Source organism: Euphorbia lathyris, chromosome 8 (genome assembly GCF_963576675.1).
Source record: "Euphorbia lathyris chromosome 8, ddEupLath1.1, whole genome shotgun sequence".
NCBI lineage: Eukaryota > Viridiplantae > Streptophyta > Magnoliopsida > Malpighiales > Euphorbiaceae > Euphorbia > Euphorbia lathyris.
This window is the reverse complement of record NC_088917.1, coordinates 45,624,297-45,651,703: the sequence shown is the minus strand read 5'-3', so window position 1 is coordinate 45,651,703 and position 27,407 is coordinate 45,624,297. Positions and strand designations below refer to the sequence as shown.

Here is a 27,407-nt window from a genome sequence, read left to right as displayed (position 1 = left end):
TGACATTGATAAGATTAAAAAAACGTTTTCCAAAAATTACCAAAAAAAACAAAACATTGATTTATATATGTCTGCCAAAAATGGCTGAAAAACAGCGACCGGGAGGCACCACACGTGCCCCCTACGTGTCGGGGCGTGTTGGAGCCGAAAGGGTGCATGGGGTCCACACACGACATTCCCGACATCGTATGAAAAACCATAAGTAGTCGATCCTATGGTTTTTTGGGTATATGATCACAATGGTGGGGTCGGTTTTCTCGAAAAAAGTGTCGAAAAATAATTCGAATAGAAACATCAGCTTTACCGAAATAAAAAAATAAGGCAAAAAGCATCCTGAAGCCCCTGATCTTTCATTATTTGGTGCATTAAGCCCTCGATCTTTTATTTAGACACATTAAGCCCCTGATCTTTCATCATTTGGTGCATTAAGCCCCCGATCTTTCATTTAGACACGTTGAGCCCTTGGTCTTTCATATATGGGTGTATTAGGCCCTTCCGTAAATCAATTAATATATAGGTTTATTAAGGGTATGTTTGGTTAGGTTTATATAACTGCAACGTTTCGCATTTTCTCTGGACACTACAACATTTTGGAGCTTTTCACGAAAAGCACTTTTCATGAACAGTTGTTTGTAGTTACTTGTTATTGATAAAATTACCCTTCTTATTTCCACAAAATGTTCTTCAATTTTAACATTATTTTTATTTTTAGAACATAATTATCGAAAAACAAGGTTTATTGTGTTCAATAAATTTTTTATTTTTTATTTAAATTATTTTTATTAATTTGTATAATATATTTTTTATTTTAGAATTTGTTATTTTTAGAACATCATTTGTTGTCACACCAAACATGCCCTTAATAAACTTATATATTAATTGGTTTATGGAAGGACCTAATACACCCATATATGAAAGATCAAGGGCTCAATGTGTCTAAATGAAAGATCGAGGGCTTAATGCACCAAATGGTGAAAGATCAGGGGCTCAATGTGTCTAAATAAAAGATCGATGGCTTAATGCACCAAACAATAAAAGATCAGGGGCCTCAGGATACTTTTTGCCTAAATTACAATGTCGGTTAGGGTTTTTCGAAAAAACACCAAGAACGAAAACATTATGAGGTCTGAATAAGACCGAAAAACATTACATAAACGGATTCCATCAAGTTTCAATCGTTTATAGAAGATCAAAAACATATTTTGATAAGATTTTCTTAATCGGATCAAAACCTTATTTTAGATTGAAAAAGAAGATCAAACATATAAAAACCGTGTTTATACCAAAAAACCAAGAACAAAATCAAGAATATATATAAACACATTAATTCAATCATTCTTACGAATGATCCCACAAATTTATTCATATATATGGATACAGAAAAAACACAGTACAAGATTTGTGGCTCTGATACCAATGAAGGGATTAACGGCAATTAATCCATTTGAGATATACGGGTTTGGGCGTACCTATTGAATAGCAGAACTAGTAGATCTCTCAGAGTAGTGAAAGCGGTAGCAGAAGCGGATCTTAACACTACGATCTTGTACCACCGGTAACAGGCAACCACACAACATTAGTCGGGGAAGACTGAATAATCCACAAACTAAAGCAAAGACGGAGAATGAGAGGGAGAGAGAGAGGGAGAGAATTCGGCCAATAGGGAGTTAGAAAAAAATCATGTTGTGATTAGGGTTAAGCCTATTTATAAGAAGCTAAAACCTTAATCATCCATCTCTTAAGATGGGCTTAGCCCGTTCCATTTCGGAAGGGTCGGATTAATTAAATCCATACCCAATTAATCCTAACAGTTTTGAGGTGTATAGAATTGGTATGGTAAGTGATGATAAATTATAAGTTAAATTTGTTATGTTTTTCAACACTCCAATTTGGGGGATTTTGAATTTCCATGGTAACATCATCTCATTTTTTAAAATTATTCTCACATTTCTACATTATTTTCAAATATTAAAGATCTAATAGATATTTTATATATAACTTTACCTTCTTTTATCATTAAACCAAATACAACAACATTATTAAATCATCACTCAGCTTACCTTATTTCCAAACACAACAAGATATTTCATAGACCATTATCGTACTACACTTGATTTACTTTACTTTACCATATTTTAATAACATCTCATCCAAAACAATGTGTAAGTTAGTATCTTTGCACAACTAAAATAAATAGATAGGCATAAGTGTGTGTAATATACATGGGGTTCCATTGGCCCTATATATCCGAGAAATTTCCCATATGTCACTCCAAAGGTACATTTTTCTGGATTCAGCTTGATGTTATGTTGGCGGAGGACTTCTAGGACCTCTCTTATATCTCCGGCATGCTTCTCCGTGCTTTTGATGATCATGTCATCAACATAAACTGAGAAGTTACTTCCATCCTTGCCTTCGAAGATATTGTTCATCATACGCTGATAAGTGGCTCCATCATTTTTAAGCCCAAAAGGCATGACTTTAAAATAGTAGGTTTCTTGATGCATCACGAAGGAGGTTTTGATTCTGTCCGAGGGCTCCATCAGGATCTGATGATAGCTCGACTTTAAATCTGTAAATGAATATACCACATACCCAGACATTCTGTCTACAAGAATATCAATACAAGGCAAGTGATAGTTATCCTTAGGACACGCCTTGTTAAGATATGTGAAATCTATGCACATTCTGTATGATCCGCCAGCCTTTTTGACTAGCACCACGTTCGCTAACCATTAGGTATATATAACTTCCTCGATTGCATCTTCCTTTTTCAATTTGGCTATCTCTTCCTCAATTGCCTTTTGTCTATTTGGGCCATGGTTTCTTCTTTTTTGAGCCACTAGGACCGCGTCCTCGATGATGTTTAACTTATGAGTGATTACATCTGGGCTTACTCATGTGATCGAGGATCTCGTTTTCCCATGCAAACACATCTTTCGATTCTATGAGAACCTTCATGACATCTTCCTTGATTCCTGGTTTCAATCATTTGGCAATTCATACCTGTTTTCCATCAGTAATAAGGAACATCTTGGTGTCGCCCAAAGCTGTAGTGACAACTTCATCTTCTTCCCCTTCATCATCCTTGGAATGAGGGCGGATAGATAAAGACACCGAGTAGGTTTCTTGAGCCACTTTTTGATCTCCACTGATCATCACTCCTCCTTTGCTGGTGGGGCTTTACATTGCTAAGTGGCGAATGGAAATTAGAGCTGCAACCTCTGAGATAAACGGCCGCCCCAGAATGATGTTATAAGCCAATTGTTCGTCCATAATAGAGAACTCAAGATCGCCAATCCATGCCTGATCATCATCCGTCAGTTCATATTCCAAAGTCACTTGACTTTTGGTCTGAATAGTGTGACCCGTCACTCCCAAAATATCAACAATGGTCATTTCTATCTGGATCAGATCAACTTTAAGCTTGTCGAATGCTCCTCTGGTGATGACATTGCATGAACTACCTGTATCTACCATTACTCGCTTCATTTCCCATCCTTCCACTACCATGGTAATGACTAGAGCATCTGCATATGGGGGAATCATTGGGCCAATCTCAGTGAATGGTCGATTGAGTGATGACCTATCGAGGGTGGACGTTCGAGATTTCTTAGCTGGGGGCTGATATCCCGGTCCACCGAAATGACGTTGATAACGCCTTTCGCCTTCTTCTTTGGATCATTCTTCTGTTTGTCATCATTTTGCTTTTTGTCATCTTGGACGAATCTATCTAGCTTCCCTTTTTCGATTAGCCTTTCGATTTCTTTAGCTAGCTCCCAACATGCGTCCGTGTCATGGCCATTCCTTCTATGGTATCTGCAATAATTTTTGGGGTTCTTTCCAACATTGGTGTATTCCCCCTCTTTTGGTTTAGGATATGAAATGTGCCGCTTATGTTGGTTGTTCTCCAACCACATCAATACCTCGCTTTTGGAGGCGTTCAACGGCGTGTATGCTGGTCTGTTCCTTGAACTCATGCGTCAACCCCTAGCGGATTGTTCAGAAGCTTTCTCTTTTTCTTTATCTTTATCTTTCCGCCTGGATTCATTTTTTCCACGTTTAGGATGGGATGTAGATTCCCTCCGAATGTCATCGATCTCCATGAAATCCTTGCATCTTTCCATTAGCTCCGCAATGTTCCTAGGTTTGTGCCTCACCAACTTCTCTTGTAAGCTTTTGCATGTGGTATTTTTTATCACTGCCTCAACAGCTGTAGGAACATCCACATCAACCACTTGGATACATAGTTTGTTGAATTTGTTGATGTAATCTCTGAGGAGTTCGTCTTCCTTCTGCTTTAGCTAAAAAAGCTTACAAGATGAGACAACTGGGGGAATGTTGCCTGTAAACTTGGCACAAAATTCCATGCTCAATTGATCCCAACTGTCTATTGATCCTGGTGGAAGGGACTGAAACCAATCATACGCTGACCCTTTTAACGTGGTTAAGAACATTCGGCATAAGATTGCTTCACTCGCACCATTGATTGTAAGCAACTCCTTGTATTTTCTTGCATGAGCCTCTAGATTGTCCTCTCCCGTGTAACTGGGAATATTTGGGATTTTGAATCGTCTATCCGGCGCTGCCTCTTGTATTTGCCTTGAAAATGGGGATTCTCTATTAGCATGTGGATTGTGCCTTGCATTTTCTTTGTTCTGCCTTTGGAAGGCTGCTCGAATTTTCCTATTAATATAATCACGATCTATCCTCGAGCGTCCCCTATTGTCGGATCTGCTTCGCCGAGATTCAGAGGAGCTTGACGATGATGAAGGATCTGATGGTGATCGTCCACCGCCTCTACACTGTCCATCGGACGGAAGTCGTCTGCCACCTCCTCCTTGTCTCCCAAGTGGTGGTGGGGTCCTTCGATGGTGTGATTATGGTCGCCTTCTACTGCGGGAACGAGATCTGGATCGTCTCTGACCCCAAGACCGGGTTCGCTTCTTACGCCTAGGATCAACCTGCCCATCTTGTTGGTGGCCATGATCAGCTACTACCTCATGAATCTGCTCTTGTCCAGCCGGCACCAATGGAGGTAATGGGGGCACCTGTTGTCCGCCAATTGTGATCCCTGGGTTCAACACATTTCTGGGTGGTACCTGATTGTTCCTCTGACTCCCTTCTGGCGGATCCTCGAACAATCTTCTATTTATTGGTAGGGCGCTTCCCAATTCTACATTAGTGACGATTACGTCCATGGGATCTGTGTGTAAGAATACCGAATCGTTCCTTGCTCCCGGTCTTATAATGGCGTTTTGCCAACTTGATATCCTCGACCTAACTACACCATAGATTGCCTATAGCAACCAATTTTCAAAAATCGTTACAGTTAATCGTTGCGTTATCTTGCATTATCTATTGTTTTTTTATTGCTCATGTTTATGTGAGTCTAATGCAATGACTATGCATGGATCATTGCCTTTGATGTATTTCTAATTGTTTAATTTGAACGAAGGCAACAATAATAAGACATTTAAGACATATCGTTGTCGTATTCAACTTGATAATTAAAAAAAGCAACAATATACCTTATAAAACTACTTTTCCAACGTTGCATTTAATAAAAATAATCAATATACCTAATTAATTTACAAATTCATTAGTATAGTCATTATTTTAGTTTGATAAATTTAATTTCAACATTCATTAATTAATGATTTTTATCTATAGTTTGTAAATAATTGTATTTATTGAAAAAAAATGTGTAAATAATATAATAACGTATCTTAGATAGTCATAGAAAAAAAACTAAATAAATAAATTATATACCAATTAGTTAATATATTAAGAATTTGTTCCAATTAATTAAGAATTGGTAAAAAAAAAATAATATTGATAACAAAATTCTATCAAATTAACAAATAATATTTGACCCTTATTATGATTCAAAAAATATTTGACCTTTATTTTCCAATAAAAATTCTATCAAATTAACCTTTTCATTTCCCACCATTGATTTTTACCAAAAAAAATTTCCTCCCAATTTTCACCTTTCACAATTAACTTTCACTTTCCCCCAATTTTCAATTTTCCCTTCCCCCCAATTCTAACCCACTCCCTCTCAAGCCATTAACGATTACTCACGGCCAATATAGATTTTGCTTTCTCTCTTCATTAGTGGAGAAGTCTCTCTCGAGCCATTTTCCCTTTCTCTCTCTAACATCTCACATCTCTCACTCACACTTGCGTTTTTCCCTTTCAGAAAGCAAAGCGATTTCCCCCATTTAGGAAAAAGTTACTGCCATTAAGTCGGAATCTAGTTTTGAGGTGGGGTTTCATCCTTCTTTGTGACTGTTGTTCGCGAAATCCAGAAGCAAGGAATTAGAAGTAAGCAAAAGAGGATGGCTAGAAACTTTTAGGTCGAAATCAATTTTAGGTTGCTGATTAGAGAGGAGTCTGGGGTCCTATTATCATCGACAGGTTGAGGGAGGCTCCCAGGATTCAACAAGGTAATTGAGTTGTGATTTTGGGTTATTTAATGATTTGTGACTGTTACATTTGAGTTTAGTTGCTTACTAATGGTTGATTTTATAGATTTGAAGTTGATAGATCGATCTGGGTACTAACAATGGGGAGACTTTCAATACCCATTTGGGGATTTCTGCTGTTATGCTGTTTCGCTGCTGCTGCTGCAGGAGAAAAATACATATGTTAAATACAAAGATCCAAAAAAGCCATTAGGGGCAAGGATTAGGGATTTGATGGCAGAATGACTCTGGAAGAAAAGATTGGACAAATGGTGCAGGTTGAGCGCAGTGTTGCTACCCCAGATGCAATGAAGAACTACTTCATAGGTATATTTGTTGTATCTTCATAGCTCAAAACTGATTAATCGGATCCACATATGTTTGTATAGGAACATAACATAACATAACAATGGGTGGTTTAATTTGAGCAGGAAGTGTGTTAAGTGGTGGAGGAAGTGTACCCGCTGCTCAGGCATCAGCTGAGACTTGGGTTAATACTGTGGATACTATCCAAAAGGGTTTTTTGTCAACCAGGCTTGGAATTCCTATGATTTATGGGATTGATGCTGTTCATGGCCATAACAATGTGTATAAAGCCACCATTTTTCCTCCCAATGTGGGTCTTGGAGCTACCAGGTATATGGATACATTGTGCAAATCAATTTACTTATGAATACTTAGATGGATAGCTAGAATAATCAGTTTTGAAAACTATCAGGGATCCTCAGCTTGTCAAAAGGATTGGAGAAGCAACTGCTCTTAAAGTTAGAGCTACTGGAAACCCTTATGTATTTGCTCCTTGTATTGCAGTAAGTGCTCTAAGTGACCATTTGGTTCTCATTTTTTGTACATTTTTAGGCCTAATAAATTCCTACCATCCTCGATGCTCCATATGCTTTGGGAACGTCCTTTTTACTCCCTTAGGTTGTTTAAATTGACCTATTGACTCCTTGAACTTTCTTAAAGTAATCTATTAGGTAGAGAAGCTTAACCCCAAACTCTTCTTCTCATCTTCAGCGGCCAAAGCATTAAGCAGTTGTTTTTATATATTGCCATAACTTTAAATACATAATGTTTAATATTTATTACAGGATCCATTGATAGGAAGTAGTTTACAATTGAGATACATCACTGGCTATGTTGCTCTTATTCTCGCTGCTTCTTTTGCTGGAGCACTGCAGGTATGTTTGGTTTCTAATGGGGATAATAGTTTAATCTTGCATTAGTTTAATCTTTTTACTCTACTCCACCTCAAGGAAAAGCTCTATACAATGTATTTAAAGCAATTACATGTGATTATTTATATAATTTCATCTTCATTCATTCATGTCTCCACGTTAAGTACTAAATAGCTATTTTATTAAATACACATGTAGCATTTCTAAGGCAGTTAGAATGAACCAAAAGTCTTGTATCAAATTGTAGCACATTAGCTTAACACCCTTACTTAAAAGATGCTCTGATGCAAGCATTTATGGCTTTATAGGCAGTAACTGATTCAAATAAGGTTATATTGAGCTAAGGACCTAGTTGATTAGGCTAGGTCTGAAGTTGGATTCTTAATAGGTCCTGCACCATGTAAACGTTTGATTTGATTTTAAAAGGGTTTCGTTTTTCCTACCTGTCTATTAGTTTGCAAATCATTTGTAATACGACCACTATGGTAGTGTTTGTCCATCATGGCGAGAGAGAAATAGGACCCATAGCCGAATGCTCCCTTATCAACCTTGTGAAGGGTGGCAATATAGTCGATGTACTAGAGAGGGGCCTGTCTCTTTGTCGTAACCAGCCATATGGATATTCATAGAGTATCGGTTCTGAAAAACCACATGTTGCATTTAGATAAGTGCATATTAATGTTAGCCATAGTTGTCAAATTGAGATTCGACTCGTGAATCAAAATCCACATTTTTTGAATCTTGACTCGTGAATCGAATAGAATCGTAAGATTCAGTTCAAATTCATAATATTATAAAAAATAAAATATTTACCATTTAAAATATTATCAAATATTGCTCTAGAAATGCAATTTTAATGTCAAAAAATAAATCACATAAACCAAGTACTTACAATTCAAATCTAATGCAAATGCAATTCTAATAAAACTAATTCATAAATGGGAGTATGTTTAATAACTTAGTGGAGATAGAGAGTTTGAGCTTCTTGACTCTCTTTTTTTGCCTTGTTGTCAGCTTGATAATGATGGAATGAAACTAGTTTGAGTTGATAACTTGATAAATAACAATCGGACTAGAGGATAGTGTATTTAGTAGTTAGTGTTGTTGATGTTTTTTATTTACACTAATGAAGATTTGACTCGAAGTAGAGCTGAATTGAATCGAATCGAATTGAATGATTCGAATCGCGAATAGTAAGATTCTGTTACATTTAGATTCAGCTCAAAATAGAGCTGAATCCAATCGAATCGTAAGATTCTAACTGATGTCAGAAAACTATAGCGCTGAAGCTTCAGCAGAAGTAATAAAACGAAACACCAAATCCAATATTCAGTAAGAACACATATGCTTAAACAACAGAAACTGAAGATAATGCAAATGTAATAATGTAGCATGTTCTTTCACTCTCTTCTTGGCACCTATGCACATAAATTGGGGGTTTAATTATGAGAAGTAGAGGTATAAGTGATAAAAAATAAAGGTAAAGTGTGTGTAAGTAAAAAGGAGACAAGTAGAAGACACACAATTGCAGGATCATATCGTATTTATCTTAGTGTAACTTGACTTAAAACGGAAAGGGTACAAAGAGAATATTTCCAAAAATGGTCGAATCAAGTTAATTTCCAAAAATAATATTTAATTAGCTAGCTTTCGTTTTTCGGTTCAGTTCGGTTTAGAACTGAACCAAACCAAAAACCAAACCAAACTAAATAGCAAATTGGTTCGATTTTGTTTTTTTGTTCGGTTTTTCTCACCCCTACTAGTTATGTAAGAACATTCAATTTAATATATGATATATTTAAGCAAAATGAGAAATCTGATAAGGCGGTACCATCGAAGGCACAACTTTTTTTTAGCAACTCAAAAAAGATAGGAGGGTCATCAATATAAAGATACAGATTCAACCCAACAAAAGATTGTAAGTTTATTTAGCTTCTGAAACATTTAAGTGTTCATTAATCTTAGTTCCAATTGGCCTTTTTATGAAGGTCAATTTGATAACAGTTTTAAAGTGGGAACTCCTGTATAGTTTGTATGCATGTGGATTGGAACCATTTACATGAGCCATGATAGTTACAAAATTAAATTCATTTTTACAGTAGAACAAGAAAAAATTTAATTGTTGTGAATTTCTGTCACGATTATTAGAGTAATTAAAGGGAGTAATTTAGATATTATTTGGGTGGTTACTTATCTTGTTATTTAGTGTTTGATTGCTTAAATAGTTGTTATTTTAGTAATGTTTTACATCTGTAACATCTGTACTATTCACAGCTGTAGGAAATTGTAACTACCGCCACATCAGTCGTACTTTCCTATTTAGTCTCTCTCTTTTGTAAGGTTATGCATCAGAAAATTATTATCAATGAAGTTTACCTTCTTCTTCCCCTTTTTCCTCTCTTCTTCCTTAATTCTTTGTTTCTCTCTTCTATCTTATTCTTCCTTTCCCCTTACTTCTATTTCAGCCCTAATCTTCTATAGTTAGAATTCCGAATTCCTAATCCTGACATTGGTATCAGGGACATTTTTTCCTCCGGCCATAGAAGACTTTGAACAGCGAATGGAACGGTACCTCAGGGAGGATCGTGAGCGGCAGGAACGGTTTGATGAACAATGGAAACTACTTTGCAAGAAGCAACAAGAGAACGATGAACAAATCTGCAAATCATTATCGAACTTGCTTCAATCGATTAAAAAATTTCAACGAAATACAGATCCTTCTTTAGTTGCACCCCAAGTGTTTGATGAAAAGTCTGAGCAGAAATTGGAGCTGGCAGATTCCTGTTTGCAAGGTAAAATAGAGAAAATGGTGGAGCAACCTTCTCTAAGGAAGCAAACCACTAATGTAGATGCAAATCAAGGTCATTCCGAAGCTCTTAGGCTTCAAATGGAGAAGGTAAGTCCCTCCATTACTGAGTCTTACTCATCTACTGTTAGATATTACACCCAAAACATTCCAAACACTCTAAAACCAAAACCAACATTTAGATCCCCATTAACTACTACATCTTGGACCCAAAACTCCCCAAACAAACATGATGATGATCTGTTTAGTATTCAAGGTCAAAATCTTGTGAATAAAAATGCATACATAAAGAAGACTGAACCTAGGCATTTACATATGCTTTGTGCTCCTAAAGACCCGATTATTGGGGATATTTTTTCCTATACCAAAGATATCAGCTCCAACAAGCTGAATTTGGGGGTCATTGCTTACTGTACAAAGAAAGGGAAACCTTTTGTTCTGAATGTAGTGAAGATTAAAATGGAGAAGAGCATTGGGCCTAGCCAGACAGCAACACAAGAAGCAGGGTGTTTGGAAATGGGGCTTAAAAATACTGGATGTTGTAATGAGCTGAATTCAGGGTATGGTGCTAACGGTCATGTCTAGTGTCGTGATGTTGGCGCTTGTGTTGTTACTTTTACTGTTGGGGGCCCTAATTCTAATGATTATGGGACTAATAGTACCCTTCATCATGCCATTGGGTTGCCTGATTTCACCCAGGAGCATAGGTATTTTCAGACTGTTACCTGCTTCTAGGCTGTGGTGAATAACTTGGAAGATACACATGGGCTTGTAGATACTGCTATATCCACTGTTTTGAAAGAAAACCATCTTGTTTATCTTAGCATTAGCTGTAAATTGGTTACGATTCCTCATCCTACTTTTAGCTGTGATCTTGTCCCATCTTCACTCTCCCTCATATGGAGTGATAAATTAGGGTTGGAGGCTGCAATTGAAACAGCAACAAATTTCTCAAATGAGGCAGTAAAACCAGTTTTGGTGGCTGCGCAAAAATTGAGAGTTGCGAAAGTAAGCGATGCTTTTGTTGAGTTAGCTGTTGCATCTGGTTATCCCGTGGTTGTGATTCCATCAGCTAAAGGCCTCATGCCTGAAGACCATTCCCATTTCGAGGGAACTTATGGGGGTGCAGTAAGCACTTTTTGTGTTAAGGTGGTGGGATCTGCTGATGATTCTTGGTTTGTTGGACCCATTTTCAATGATTATAACCTTGTTGGGTACTCTCTTCTCAAGAAAGATAAGGCCGTCATTATGCAGCCTGTTAGTGTGGTGATTGCAAATGGACCTACATTGGGTTCTGTTTTAATGAAGGTTTCTACCCTTTCAAAGAGGATCAAGTCCAATGCCTTTGAGAACTACCGCACGATTTATGTTCCTGCCGGACATCCTTTGAAAAGTGAATCAAAAGAACAACTGAGGGTTAATGTTCTATTCGAGCATACACACAGTATATTTTTCAGTGGTATTGTTGTCATTGATGGGGACTTATGGTTCAACTGTCAGAAGCTAAAATGGGCAACAAAATGCGGCTATGAGTTCCAAATGCAAAATGGCTCAATTGATTGGTCGATAGGGGCAACACTTGGGTATGCTCAAATTGTACTAGAGAAGCGTTTCATTGCTTGTATTGGTGATGATAACTTTCAGGATAATATTGTTGGTTACAACCCTAAAATCAGGATCATGTTGGAAAGGGTTATCGAAAAGATCCCAAAATTCAAAGTCAATTCTGCCAGGTTTTTTGTGATCAAGGAAATGGTGGAAATGGTGATAAAGGAGTACCAGAATTTCAACTCTCAGCAGGCTATGTATCATTGCTCTTTGATACTACAGAATCAAGCATGGCCCTGGATGGAAGAACTTGAAGTGCTTCCTCATTTTCAAGCTGAAGACCTTACTAAGCTTGCTCTACTAATGCTTTTAAGATGCTTCTTGGACTGTTACATAGCAAGTCACATAGAACCTAATGAGATAGAATTAATAGCTGATCGTATTGAAGATGTCCTTTTCAAGGGCAAAAGTCCTATATGCCAACTGTTAATCCCATCCCATCCCATCATTTGAGTGGATGGGTTGTCAAGCTTGTGAAGGGAATGAGTTATTTCTATCCTATAAAAAGCTCAAATCTAAGCAATCAAAATTCTGCCTTAGCCTATTATATTCAAATTTTTGTTCTAAGTGCAAAGCAGGCAGCCTTCCAGCAGCTGCGAACAGTTGCTCCACTTGGGCTTCTTCAGCATCAAAGGATGATGCAATTCCCAAACACTCGTAATGCCATTATTGACAATGTGAGGACTTCCTTGCTGTTTATACAATGGGCTGGTATGGGAGCATTTACACTACTTGTGAGAATCAATCTATGTGGCAGTTCAGTGTACTATCTTATACATTCTTGGGGACAAGAATGCTTTAAAGGGGAGAGTATTGTCACGATTATTAGAGTAATTAAAGGGAGTAATTTAGATATTATTTGGGTGGTTACTTATCTTGTTATTTAGTGTTTGATTGCTTAAATAGTTGTTATTTTAGTAATGTTTTACAGCTGTAACAGATGTACTATTCATAGCTGTAGGAAATTGTAACTGCCGCCACATCAGCAGTACTTTCCTATTTAGTCTCTCTCTTTTGTAAGGTTACGCATCAGAAAATTATTATCAATGAAGTTTACCTTCTTCCTTCCCTTTTTCCTCTCTTCTTCCTTAATTCTTTGTTTCTCTCTTCTATCTTATTCTTCCCTTCCCCTTACTTCTATTTCAGCCCTAATCTTCTACGGTCAGAATTCCTAATCCTGACAATTTCATGCATTGATCATATTCTAAAGTTTGTATGTTTAGCCATGGCCTAACCCCTTCCCAGCCCCTTAAACTTGTAACTTTTTTTCATTTAGCCACCTAAACTTAGAGTGTTCCTATTTAGCCACTTAAACTCAACAAATGAGACACCTTTAACCCTTATAAGCCTACATGGCACTTACGTGTCACTTGTTGCCTTCCTAGTCCCTTAAACTTGTAACTTTTTTTTCATTTAGCCACTGTAACGGTAAAATTTCACCACTTAAAGTATCACGAAAACCCTCAAATCCGGGAAGATTGTTTTATGGATGTCCAAATTATGGGGTTAGTTGTTTAATAACTTAATTGGTTATGATAAATTAATAGCTGCATTTGACGAATTGCTAATTTTTTAAATTTTGATTTGGAAAAAGATGCCAAAAGAGTTACAATATTTGAGTTTAAGTGGCTAAATGGGAAGACCTAAAGTTAAAGTGGCTAAATGAAAAAAAGTTACAAGTTTAAGAGGTTGAGAAGGGGTTAGACCTTGAGTTTAAGTGGCTAAATGGGAAGACCTAAAGTTAAAGTGGCTAAATGAAAAAAAGTTACAAGTTTAAGGGGCTGGTAAGGGGTTAGGCCTTTAGCCATTAATAGAATAAACACAAGTGTTATGAACTTTCATTTCTTGTCTCAATCTTGTTTGAAATGATTATATTGCCAAAATAATCTTAAGTTTAATGAAAATTTGAAGGGTTTCTCTTTCTTTCTGATTTCATGTTCTATCTTGTACTTACATTTTCCTATTATGGATTCTTCATTATTATAATTTTACTTTTTGTGAGAATAAAAACGGATTAGAGAATCATGTTAATCATAAGCAAAGCTATATGTTGGATTTTGATTGGTTAGATGTGGTTACAAAAACTCAAGTAACAAGAAACATTAGTTCAGTTTAGTGATTATAGGTGCACTTTATATGCAGCATTGCAATTATACTTAGATTTGGCAACTATACTTCAATTGCAGCACATATAATCATAATGCGACTATACTTGTTTCCAGCATGGCAACTATACTTCAATTTCAGCACATATATTCCTGTTAATGGTCCTATGATTCCTGCATTGTTAAATAGAACATCGATTTCGTCGTATCTGGTTATAAGGAACTTCGCTGTTTCTTCGACTTGTTTCTCATATCTAACATCGCAGTGGTGGTAAGTAGCTTTGTGTGTATTTAAGGATTGTATTACTTTCAGTCCTAATTCATTTGTATGGTGCACTCTATATGTAGCATTGTAGATATACTTAGATTTGGCAACTATGACTTGGCAGAAATGATGAGATGGTTTAAACATACTTTCTTGGGCATTCATTTCTGTTGAATTGTTTGCACTTCATTTAAATCAGAATTTTCTTGTTTAACTTTTTGCACTTTATTTAAATCAGAATTTTTTTTTTGTTTAATTGTCTACACTTAATTTTATATCTTGTTTGATATTACTGTTTGTTTTCTCGTGCCCATGATATTTGTTGGTTGTCTTGTGTTTGTTTTCATGTTTTAATTCTACACTCAAGGATTGAAGAGTTGTCACATGCCGAGGAAAATATTGAGCAAATTGATGAAATACTCTGAGGCTCGTCATCTCATGGTCGTGAATATCTAGTTGGTAGAATAGGCCCCATGAAGAAAACAAAAGGTTATAGGAGCGCCGAATCTTCAACTACTACGAGTAAGAGCCTCATGTCTGAAGATGCAAAAGAGCAATTCAAAATGGAAATCAGAGAGGAAATCAGAGACGAAGTGAAGAATAAGATTAGAGATGAAGTGAAGAATGAACTATCGGCTCATCTTTAATTTCTTTTATAGAAGTTAAGCCTTATGAACCCATTACTCAATATAAATTTGGATGGTGTTATTTCTACAGTTCGTTGAAATGAACGTGATGATTGATTTATTTATGCTTGTGATGATACTTTAGGATTTGGGATTTTTATTATTTATGTACTTTTGGATTTTGGATTTTGTTGCTTGTGGATATTAATTTAAATAGGCGTTTTCTTTTGGATGATAAAAATCGTCGTTGCCTTTATGTTACAAACATCGTTGCCTTCTACCCTAAACATTGTTGCACTTTAAATGAAACATTGTTGCCTTTTGTTCTAAAAATTGTTGTGTTAAGAACCAAAATTGTTGCTTTCATGTTATAAACTGTTGCATTTGTAAGAGAAATATTGTTGCTATGAATTAAATTCGCTGCCTTTGCTATAAAACTGTTGATTTAAAAAAATAATGGTTGCCTTTGACAATTAAAGTCGTTGCATTTGTATAATAATAGGTGTTGCTAATGGTTAAAAAGTCGTTGCCTCGACCATAAAATACCATTGCTTTTGGACCCAAAATGGTGTTGCCACAAGGATTACAATGTTGCCATTGGTTTGAAATAGTATTGCCTTAACTTACTAAAGGCAACGATTAATAAATGCACAACCGTTGCTTTAAGATTCAGTTTTTGTTGCCTTTTAGTTGTATCCTTTGACTGTTGCACTAGCTGAAAAAAAGCAACGATATCCTCATTGTTGCATTAGAGAACATTTTCGTTGCTTTTGAGAGAAAAAGCAACCGTAAATTAACCAACGAAAATAAATTGACCAAAATTGTTGCCTTAGCCCATTTTTGGCCAATATGCAAAAATTTTTGGTGCCTAACGTAACGAATCAGCATCGTTGCAATTGGCATTCTATGGTGTAGTATAAGTGGGGGATGATGAATAGGGGGTATAACTCCTGTTGTAGGTCCTCCTACAGGTGGATTAGCAAAATACGGTCTTAGTCGATCCGCGGCAGCTGTGCCGTAGTTGTACACCACTTCCGAGATGATATCAGTAAATGTTTCTGGCGACATTTCTCTAGCATCATGGATAAGGGGAGGTAGGTCATTCCTTTGATTATCCGGGTTTATCGGGGCATTGCCCACTGATACTGGTATAGTAAGCGAAGGTGTCATTATCCTGGATGAAGGGTTTTGCCCTTCGTTTATCATCTTATGTTCGTGATCTAAGCTCTTTCATGTTCGATCCATCTTCACCATACCAATTAATGTTACTAAGTTGATTTCTCGTCGGAGCTCCACCTGTGGGGGGCGCCGTGGGGTTTGGCCGGGGGGACTCTGATGATAAAGTCAGTAAAATGTATAAAATGCTAAAACAGAAGCACGAAGGAATGGTATTGGAAAGTGTGTACCTCAATAGCTTGGGGTGCAAGTCTATTTATACTAGGTTAGTCGTAACCCTTGATTTGGTAACTAGAAAGTCCCCATTAATGCTTCATTAATGGTGGTTACTGAGTTCATTCAAGTTCGGCCGTAAAAGCTCATTAATGGGCTTTTACTTGTTTTTAATGATGTCGGTTTTCCCAAGGAAAGGCATCATGATCTCTTGGCGGATGTATCGATACCTGACAGCGTATCCTCCAAGAGGTGGTGATTACTAGCCTCTTTATTGCGTTTGACCATCTGATGCGTATCCGGGACTCCCTTAACCCACCAAGTCTATAGCTTGCTTCGTACGCCATTATTGTGGCGTATCTCTTGTTCGTGGTCGTTTGGCTAATTCCCCTTTTGGTCCTCCGATAATATCTGAATGTTATCAATTTTATAGGCCTAAACCATACGCAACGCCCTGAACTTATCACTTTTAGCTATTTTGCCCCCTGAACTTACGGGATGACCCATTTGCCACTTCAACTATTTAAAAGTGGTATTAACAACCCCCTATTTTCATTATAACGGAAACAATTATGGCTTGTTCTCATTGCAAGCACCAAGGTCATAATAAAAAGGGATGTGCACTACTAAAACAAGCTGCAAATGAGGTTAGTATAGATAGTACACAAGTTCTTTTGTAAAAATTGCATATAGGGTTGTGCATTACTAAAACAAACTGTAAAAATGATTGTGTACTACTAAAACAAGCTGCAAATGAGGTTAGTATAGACAGTACACAAGTTCTCTTGTAAAAATTGCATATAGGGTTGTGGATTACTAAAACAAACTGCAAATGATGTTACATATATGCAAGCTGGTTCCAATACTTTCATGAACACTTGTACTAATGTTGGAACTTCATTTTGTTTCCGTTATAATGAAAACAGGGGTTGCTAATACCACTTTTAAATAGTTGAAGGGGCAAATGGGTCGTCCCGTAAGTTCAGGGGGCAAAATGACTAAAAGTGACAAGTTTAGGGGGCTGCGTATGGGTTAGGCCTATTTTATATGAGATATATTTTTTTTGGTAGGAATATGAGATATATTAAATACTAATATAATTTACAAAAAAAAAAAACCAATTCTAAAATGCAATTATATCCTACCGTCTATAGAATCCACTTTGAATAGAATTACAATTTTTCTTTGTTTCAATTGAATTCTAAACAATTAAACTTCTTGGTTCATAATCTCTTATTATAATAAAATTTCAGTTCCGATTAGAGTTATGAAAATTCTAACTTCCTATTTAATTCAAACTTATAAATTGGGAAGTCCTATTTCAGAATTTTCACTCGATTTTTTAGATTGGCCTGCTCATCTCTATTCTTCATATAATAAGACAAGTTGATTTACTTCTCATTTATATTTTTATATTATGTGTTTTTTTAGAAGAGATTTGATGTTTGTGTTTAATTATTATCAAAAGTTACACAATTTTATGTTTATTTTTTAAATAAATTTTATTTAGTAAATCGCATATATTTGATATTGGTTTAGAAAAAAATTATAAAATGGGACGAATATATCCACTGCGATTCCCATTACCTATTGGTACGGGGATGAAGACAAATTTATCACCATTTTTCTCAATGGGGTGGGGATGGAGAATCCCCATCCCCAACCCGCCCTCATTGACAAACCTACATAACCAGATCGGAAGCTTGACCGGTTCCATTGAACCGGTTCAATGGGATGGTCTGGTCCGGTTGGGTATACAATATCTCTCTCCTTTCTCTATATGACTTGGTTTTTGTGTTTTGCTGGGGAAAAAAAGAGTAAATGATGATGGTGCCCTCTCATTAGTGAAATAGAAAAAATTGGAGGTGGATTGAAATTGAATTGAAGATTCTATCTCTCCACGCTTTTCTTTTTATAATATTACTAGTCGAAAACCCGTGCGATGCACGTGATATGAAAGTTGTATATAATTTAAATAAATAAATTAATTAATATATTTACTTTTAAGTAATTTTATATCATGCTATGAAAAAAACTTATATTATATATATTTGAAATTAATATATATATATATTTTATTGATAATTCAAATTAAATTAATTTTTAATATAATTAATTAATTTTTTATAGAATTTTAATTAAAGGTGAATGATTTATTTATTTTTACAAAATTCAATGATTTGTACTTTTTAGTAATTTTAATACATTTTCATATTTTTTTATATCTGAAATTCTATGAAACAATAATACTAAAATAGGAGATTAATTAAGAAATATATTAGAATATAATGAAAAACCAAAATTGAATTAAACTATAATTAAAATTAAATAGTATATTTACGATACAAAATAATTACAATCTATGTTAAATAAAAATTGAATTAAACTACAATTAAAATTAAATATTATATCTACGATATAAAAGAATTACAATCTATGTTAAAATAGAAGCAATATCAATATATTATGCTATAAACTATTATAATCAATACTTTTCTAATGTTGCACGTGAAGAAACTTTATCAATTCAGTATGTTACATATAAAAAAAATAAAATTCATAAGAATTAGTCACAAATTCATCTTGATGATAATCATTTTGCTTGATGGAATTTCATCATCACTAAGTATTCGAATTCAATTATTCATTGTGCTACAATAACCCAATATATTCAAGTGAATTACCTTAAGGATGATTTCTCATATTTTCATCTCGTAATATCTCATTAAGTCATTCAATCAATTTGTTCTTCATTCTTTCACTGTATAGAATATCAGTCACGCTCGCAAATATCACTTATTTGACTTCATTAATATTTTCTCATAATTATATATTCTTGAATTTCGTAAGCAAGAAACAAAAGAATAAAAGATAAAAATGAAGGAACAAAAAAGATAATTAGGAGAGAACTATCTTCCTCTCATTTTTTTTCGAAAATAAGAGTGAATGTCAAGATATAAGTATATAAAGAGGAGAGTGGAAATATTTTTTGGCCATTAATTAAATTTTTTATTTTTTCTTAATGAAATATTAAGTCCATAAATTAATTTAATTAAATAGAATTAAATCGCAATTGTAACCACTCAGTACAGAAAAAACGTTTTATAATTAATATGTGAAATTAATTCTATTAATTAGAATAATTATGCTCAACATTTGAAAATTTGAAGAGATTCAAATAATAATATTTTTTAATTAATATTTTCCAATAACTTGTCATGTGATCATTGTTGAAACACCTTTCCACATGATTTTGATTTGACAAAATTATTTAAGTAGAATTAAATCTCCATGATAAAAATATTCTAACACATTAAATTTAAATGCTTTGATTTAATTGTACTAATGTGTTTGTTCAATGTTGAGTAAATTGAATTATAAGATTAAAGACATTAAAAGTGCAAGGCCCAAAAGCCCATAAGAGAAAGTCAAGCCCAAGTCAACGTCTGAAAGCCACACGACCCAAGCAGACCAAAACGCAGCTCAAGCTGAATAAAACGCAAGCTCAGTAAAGAGAAGGATCGAGAAGCCTTCGTCCAAAAGCTTCAAGACGAAGCTGCTAAGTTGTGCGACTGAAACAACATTTCAATAAAGAAAACCCTTGATACAACCACCTAACAACTCTGCTTTGGGGTTGGATGTTTGATGAAAAGTTCGGTGAAGATGAAAGTAGTTCCCTATCATTCATCTAGCACTAACATACATGCATAAGCAATGGAATAGAAAGCTTCATCAAACACTTCATAAATTAACATCATTCATTCATAAATAGAAATTAGAGAACTTACATAACCGACCCCTACTGGCCGAACCTATTCAAAATGACTACTCACTCATGCTACTGAGTGAACAGTCTGCTTCCATTCTACAGAGCTCCATCAATGGAGTCATCTTCCTTGAGAGCTCTTCTCTCTACCAAAAGGTCGATTTTTAGGTTCAACAAAAGATGATCTCTCTCCTTTCCCCACTACGTCTATTTAATGGAAAAGAAAAGGTCAACACGGTACATAAAGTATCCGAGAAAATATTACAAAATCAACCAAATTGTTTTCACAAATCCTAGACTACTTTAAGTAGTTAAGATCTTTTTGACCCTTGAACACTCAAAGGTCAAACTTTCATTTAATCTTGCTACTTTTCTGCTCTTATCCGCCTTTCTGCCTGCTGCTCCTACTGCACCTGCCTTCCGTCCTGTCGCTGTCCATCATCAGAAATTCCAACGTTAGACCGCTGGATGAAAGAATGGCTCAACTCCTCATGGTATGTGCGAAACAGGCTGCTTCTAGACTGTTCGACTTAATCTTTCCTAATCTGCATAAAAACACTTATAAGACCTTCTTTCTTGTAATTTAACCCCAAAACACCCTTAATTCATTTGCTCCTGTTCACCTTTCCCTTGCTTGACTCCAGGACAGTTTATGTTGAAATGAGGTCCTCCACAAAAATCACACACATCACTGAACGGCGGTTCGCTGTGAATGGATGATACATTAATCTTGCTGAGCTGCTTTGCAAGCTGTTCCACCTGGGTGGTTAGTTTCGACACAACATCATCATTCCCCGCTCTTTTTCCTTCACTCCTAGCGGAGTGCCAGTTATAGCTCGTGCTTACGACTCTCTCAATAAGGTTGTACAAGGCTTGTGGTTCAAGATCTTCGGGGTTACCATTGGCAATGGATTCAATCTGTATTTTATAAATGTTGGTCACTGATGCGTAAAATCTAGTGGTAGAGTTTCTACGACGAAATATATATATTATAAGTGCGGACTCTATATCTATGGATGTGATCTTTATAAATTGCTCTTAACTCTACTAGACGCTACGACTACTTAGGGGCAAGTGTACCCCGTCGTATCAAGTAATAATCCGGTTAAGACCGGGTATCGAATCCACGGGATTTATAACTACAAGTATTAGACGACTCGGTTTTATACGTTATTTAAGCGGTGAATACTTTGAGGTTGATGTGGTAACCAACTACAAACTACTCCTAACTACGGGTGAGACAAATTTATATAACAAAACTCTACGAAATGATATGGAAGGCGATAAGTTATAAATATGACAAACAATGACTCTCAATATATAAACGGTTGATGATTTACTCTTGCAAAGACGACCAAGTGTAGTAGAACCAACCCATGAAGTACTTAGACTACGTGGTTCCTAGTCAAGGCGTGTCTAATGCTTGGGACCAGAAATTAGGACCCGTAAGTTCCGTGGCTTGTCAATTCCTACGGTTTCCGGTTTGTCACTTCCGGTAAGGCAACACCTATATGAATCCCTAAAGATAGCCCGAATGGCGTCGGAAATCGTGTTCTCCTACACAATAATCAATTACGAATATCAAAACAAGTAGCAAACATCAACACAAATATAAAGAAAGAGATTATGAATCATAAGTTATAAATATGGAGAATGTAAATATGAAATACAACCAAGCCTAGTACATAGGAAGAGTACAAGCTAATTAGCAAGTGAAAAGGGAAGAATTCACCCTCGGAACTAGCTAACCAGACTCAAGGCCGTCTCTTAGGACTTGGAGGTGGAACTTTCGAGCTTGGTGAACGGAGGTGGAACGGAACTTCGACGGAATGCCGGAATCAACGAACAAGCTCTCAAGGTGATAGAGAATTGCTATATAAAATCTGAATCTAAAACTAAAATAGCAAGAATTTCAAAATATGAAACTTGTCTATACAAAGAGGTGTGTCAAATGAGTGCTAGTCACTCTTATTTATACACATCAAGCTAGGGGTAAAATCATAATTTCACAAGGTACAAGCATGGAGCAAAGCATGGAGCAACATTATTTTGCATATTTCCCATTCCTACAAGCATGGAGCAACATTATTTTGCATATTTCCCATTCCTACAAGCATGGAGCAAAGCATGGAGCAACATGATCATAATGACCCATTCCTTCAATGATTTCTTGCATGTGGACTTAATCCGGGTCTTGTTGTCTCAACCACGCCCCGCGTATAGTGATATACGCCGCGCGTGTTTGAGCTCCTAGCGTTTTATTGCTTGAAATACGCCATTTACGCCTTGCGTATCCTGAAACACGCCTCGCGTACCGATGGTTGACTTAAGAGACAATGCAGTCTGACGTTTATGATTGGGTTCATTATTGCATCTACGCCCCGCGTGAGGAGTGATACGCCCCGCGTATTTTGGTAGATTTCCACTCCTTGCTCGTACCTGAAATACAATTCTCGAGAGCCGAGTTAGCTTGACGTTTTATTTTCTAATATTAATCAAACATAAGGAAAATTAACCGAAAGTACGGAATTTATTTTTATTTCGTTATTTTATTAAAACACTCTATTTTTGTAATTAAACTTATTTATTTCTTCTAAAATTAACCCGTAAATCACGCTAATAGATAGGGGTAAAATACCCCTATCAAACCTCCTCGGACTTTAAAGTTTTACTTGTCCTCAAGTAAAAGAAATCGAAAGACAAGGGATTGAGATTATTAAGAAACAAACCGTCGATCGGTTTTACCAAGTGCGTGATTTCAAAGTTAAAGTTTTATGCAAAGTTTTCGGTAAATACCCACGCAAACAATCGAGTGACCAAAACTTATTTGAAACCTCCATGATCAAAATTAATAGGCAATATTAACGGGGGTCGATTATCTTTTGAGAACCCGATAGTACCTCACCAAGGGATTTCACTCTTACGCTCAATTTTAGGTGGGTCGGTGTTTTAGCACTCTTCTTTGCACTTACCCGAAGTCACTTTGAGTTTGCATTTTCATCCGGGTTTTTCCTCCTATGTTATGGTTTAGGCAATATTAAAAATGAACCCGGAGGGGGGTTGTAATGTGGGTGGCTTTTTAGCGGTTATTTTTTTAGAAACTCGAATTTAAATACCAATTTAGTGATCGTACCGCATTTTCATTTTGGCCTCGGTGAGTTCATAAGATATAACTCGAAATTGCTCGGGTAGAGCTTGAGAATGCCTTTTTGCTCTTTATTGTATTTTTTTCTTTTTCGTTTTAGAGCGGCACAAAAACGGTTTCGAAAGCTTTTGGTGCTTACTTGTCAAGGCCTTTGGCTTATTTCGGGTGCGACTTGATTTTGTTGGTATTTAATCTAGAGGAAAAAGGGTTAAATGTTAAATAGGGTGTTAACAACAAAAAGTTGGTTAATAGGCTCGAGGGGGTTTCCTAGAGGTTAATGAAAACGAGAAAAATAATTTAAGAAAAGGATTAGACTAAGTGGATTCGTTTTATCATCTATTGCCATTTTAACCAAAATAAGTGTACTAAACCCGGTATTAGGTGCAAACTCTATGATTCAGGTGAAGTCAAAGCTCTTAAAAAATTGTGAAGGACATGGAGTTCTCGTATGAACTCTTTTAGGCTCAAAAATATCTCACAAAGATTTGGGTTAAATTTTGTACTATCGAGTCTTCGCTAAATTTTCAAACATCCCGTTTTTATTGCCTTTTTGAGTTTCATTATGGAGATGACATGTGAGTTAGGACTCAATGTTTTTGTTTAGTATCACCTAAGCTTTGCATAAATTCTAGAACTTCAAAATTAAGACTAAAATTTCTTACTAAAACCGATCCTTTGTGTCAACGTCTTTACATCTAAGAACAAATACCGGAACTTTAAATAATTTCCGAGGGAGGTAGTGTGTCGGAAAAATTTAAGAATCAATAAATTAGTTTAATTATTTTGTTGTTTATTTGATTTTTATTTTTGTTTTTGTTAGTGCAAAACAAACTGAAAGTGCGGGGTTGCACGACCCTCCACGTTATTAAAATGACGTCTATTCCAAGGACGTCGCAAAAGAAAAGAAAACAAAAATTAAATTGAAAGATAGAGGGTTATCTACCCTATCCCTCCTCACACTTAAAAACGCAATAAGTTCCAACATTGCGAAATAAATTTGAAGCACAAAGTGTAAAGAAAAAGAGTAAGGTAGAGAAGACTCCCTCAAACATCTTCCGAAGGTGGTGGATATGACATGTTCCGCTCCCGATAGTAATGACGTGTGAAGTGTTCGAGGTATCAATTCTCGAACACGGTTGGCATTTATTTAAAATTTAAAATTGAAAATGGATTGAAAGATTATGAATGTAAATATATATATATATATATTTTTTTTATTATTTTTTTTATTTTTATTTTTTATATATATATTTTTATTATATAAAAAACAATTAGAGAAGAAAAAAAAAACAAAATTTCAACTCGTTGCGGCCGGCGGGCGTCGCACAACGGCGGTGCCCAGCGCTGCCTGCCAGCGTTGGGCAGCGCAGCGCGCGGAGCGTGCTGCCGCGCGCGCCCCGCGTGCCGCAGCTCCTGGAGCTGTGGCAGCAGTTGCGCGCGGGGCGTGCTGCCGCGCACGCCCCGCGTGCCGCAGCTCCTGGAGCTGCGGCAGCGCTGGCGCGCGGGGCATGCTGCCGCGCCCTGCGTGCCGCAGCGGCCAGCAGCATTTTTTTTTCTTTAATTGTATAAAATCAACATAAATATTATATATATATAAAAAAATAAAAATAAAATAAGATAAAAATAAAATAAAATAATTTTTTCCATTTTTGTTTTATTTTTGCCAACGTCAATACTTACAATTCTCTTCAAAATAATCTAGTGGTAGAGTTTCTACGACGAAATATATATATTATAAGTGCGGACTCTATATCTATGGATGTGATCTTTATAAATTGCTCTTAACTCTACTAGACGCTACGACTACTTAGGGGCAAGTGTACCCCGTCGTATCAAGTAATAATCCGGTTAAGACCGGGTATCGAATCTACGGGATTTATAACTACAAGTATTAGACGACTCGGTTTTATACGTTATTTAAGCGGTGAATACTTTGAGGTTGATGTGGTAACCAACTACAAACTACTCCTAACTACGGGTGAGACAAATTTATATAACAAAACCCTACGAAATGATATGGAAGGCGATAAGTTATAAATATGACAAACAATGACTCTCAATATATAAACGGTTGATGATTTACTCTTGCAAAGACGACCAAGTGTAGTAGAACCGACCCGTGAAGAACTTAGACTACGTGGTTCCTAGTCAAGGCGTGTCTAATGCTTGGGACCAGAAATTAGGGCCCGTAAGTTCCGTGGCTTGTCAATTCCTACGGTTTCCGATTTGTCACTTCCGGTAAGGCAACACCTATATGAATCCCTAAAGATAGCCCGAATGGCGTCGGAAATCGTGTTCTCCTACACAATAATCAATTACGAATATCAAAACAAGTAGCAAACATCAACACAAATATAAAGAAAGAGATTATGAATCATAAGTTATAAATATGGAGAATGTAAATATGAAATACAACCAAGCCTAGTACATAGGAAGAGTACAAGCTAATTAGCAAGTGAAAAGGGAAGAATTCACCCTCGGAACTAGCTAACCAGACTCAAGGCCGTCTCTTAGGACTTGGAGGTGGAACTTTCGAGCTTGGTGAACGGAGGTGGAACGGAACTTCGACGGAATGCCGGAATCAACGAACAAGCTCTCAAGGTGATAGAGAATTGCTATATAAAATCTGAATCTAAAACTAAAATAGCAAGAATTTCAAAATATGAAACTTGTCTATACAAAGAGGTGTGTCAAATGAGTGCTAGTCACTCTTATTTATACACATCAAGCTAGGGGTAAAATCATAATTTCACAAGGTACAAGCATGGAGCAAAGCATGGAGCAACATTATTTTGCATATTTCCCATTCCTACAAGCATGGAGCAAAGCATGGAGCAACATTATTTTGCATATTTCCCATTCCTACAAGCATGGAGCAAAGCATGGAGTAACATGATCATAATGACCCATTCCTTCAATGATTTCTTGCATGTGGACTTAATCCGGGTCTTGTTGTCTCAACCACGCCCCGCGTATAGTGATATACGCCGCGCGTGTTTGAGCTCCTGGCGTTTTATTGCTTGAAATACGCCATTTACGCCTTGCGTATCCTGAAACACGCCTCGCGTACCGATGGTTGACTTAAGAGACAATGCAGTCTGACGTTTATGATTGGGTTCATCATTGCATCTACGCCCCGCGTGAGGAGTGATACGCCCCGCATATTTTGGTAGATTTCCACTCCTTGCTCGTACCTGAAATACAATTCTCGAGAGCCGAGTTAGCTTGACGTTTTATTTTCTAATATTAATCAAACATAAGGAAAATTAACCGAAAGTACGGAATTTATTTTTATTTCGTTATTTTATTAAAACACTCTATTTTTGTAATTAAACTTATTTATTTCTTCTAAAATTAACCCGTAAATCACGCTAATAGATAGGGGTAAAATACCCCTATCAGTCACTCCATTGTAAAAATTCTGCACTTGCATCCACATGGGGATGCCATGATTTGGTACCCTTCTTAATAATTCCTTGTATCTTTCCCATGCCTCGGCTAAGGATTCATCCTCTTCCTGGACAAAATGGGATACCTCATTCCTGAGTTTGATGGCCTGTCTAGGTGGAAAATATTTCATTAGAAAAGCACTGGCCATTTCTTCCCAAGTGGTGATCGTCCCTGGCTGTAGATTCTTTAACCAGTTCTTTGCTTTGTCCTTGAGCGAAAAAGGAAACAGCTTTAGCCTGATCACATCATCGGAAACTCCTCGGTTGGATCTGAAAGTGTTGCACAGTGTGATGAACTCCTGGATATGCCCGTTTGGATCTTCCGACTGGTATCCATTGAATTGAACCGCGGCCTGCAACATTTGTATTATAGATGCTTTCACTTCAAACATGTTGTTTCCTTCGTTAGGCAACACAATGCATGACGAGTGTCCTTCCGTGGTCGGCCTGGAATAGTCTTTGATTCTCATAATTGGAGGGTTGTTATTCTCTCCTTCCTCTTCCTGATTAGGTTGAACTGGTTGTTCTGGTTGCACTCTTCCAGCCATCCTTCTTTCTCTTTGTCGCTCTCTTTGTCTTGCTCGTCGAGCTCCCGCTCGG

At 36.4% G+C, this 27,407-nt stretch overlaps 1 protein-coding gene and 1 non-coding gene across 3 annotated transcripts; both read left to right on the top strand.

Annotated features, from left to right (window-relative positions):
- Positions 1-6,057: 6,057 nt before the first annotated feature.
- Positions 6,058-15,293, top strand: LOC136203309 (uncharacterized). Of its 2 annotated transcripts, none has more exons than XM_065994432.1 (6): positions 6,058-6,452; positions 6,538-6,797; positions 6,902-7,106; positions 7,189-7,279; positions 7,562-7,651; positions 14,800-15,293. In XM_065994432.1, exons 2-6 carry the CDS (start codon positions 6,713-6,715, stop codon positions 14,803-14,805), a joined length of 477 nt encoding a protein of 158 aa, XP_065850504.1. In that variant the 5' UTR covers positions 6,058-6,452; positions 6,538-6,712; the 3' UTR covers positions 14,806-15,293. The 2 variants fall into 2 exon arrangements, with proteins under 2 accessions (XP_065850504.1, XP_065850503.1); XM_065994431.1 differs by lacking the exon at positions 14,800-15,293 and adding an exon at positions 10,168-10,301.
- Positions 15,294-26,801: 11,508 nt separating this feature from the next.
- On the top strand, positions 26,802-26,908 carry LOC136204961 (small nucleolar RNA R71). The gene has a single exon (XR_010675771.1). It is a non-coding gene; the product is annotated as a small nucleolar RNA R71 (small nucleolar RNA).
- Positions 26,909-27,407: the final 499 nt, after the last annotated feature.

Excerpts from the sequence above, each read along its gene's own strand:
- LOC136203309 (XM_065994431.1), top strand. The coding sequence starts at position 6,713 with ATGACTCTGGAAGAAAAGATTGGACAAATGGTGCAGGTTGAGCGCAGT. Across the intron at positions 7,107-7,188 it reads GTGGGTCTTGGAGCTACCAG|GGATCCTCAGCTTGTCAAAA; the intron begins GTATATGGATAC and ends GAAAACTATCAG. Across the intron at positions 7,652-10,167 it reads CTTTTGCTGGAGCACTGCAG|GGACATTTTTTCCTCCGGCC; the intron begins GTATGTTTGGTT and ends CATTGGTATCAG.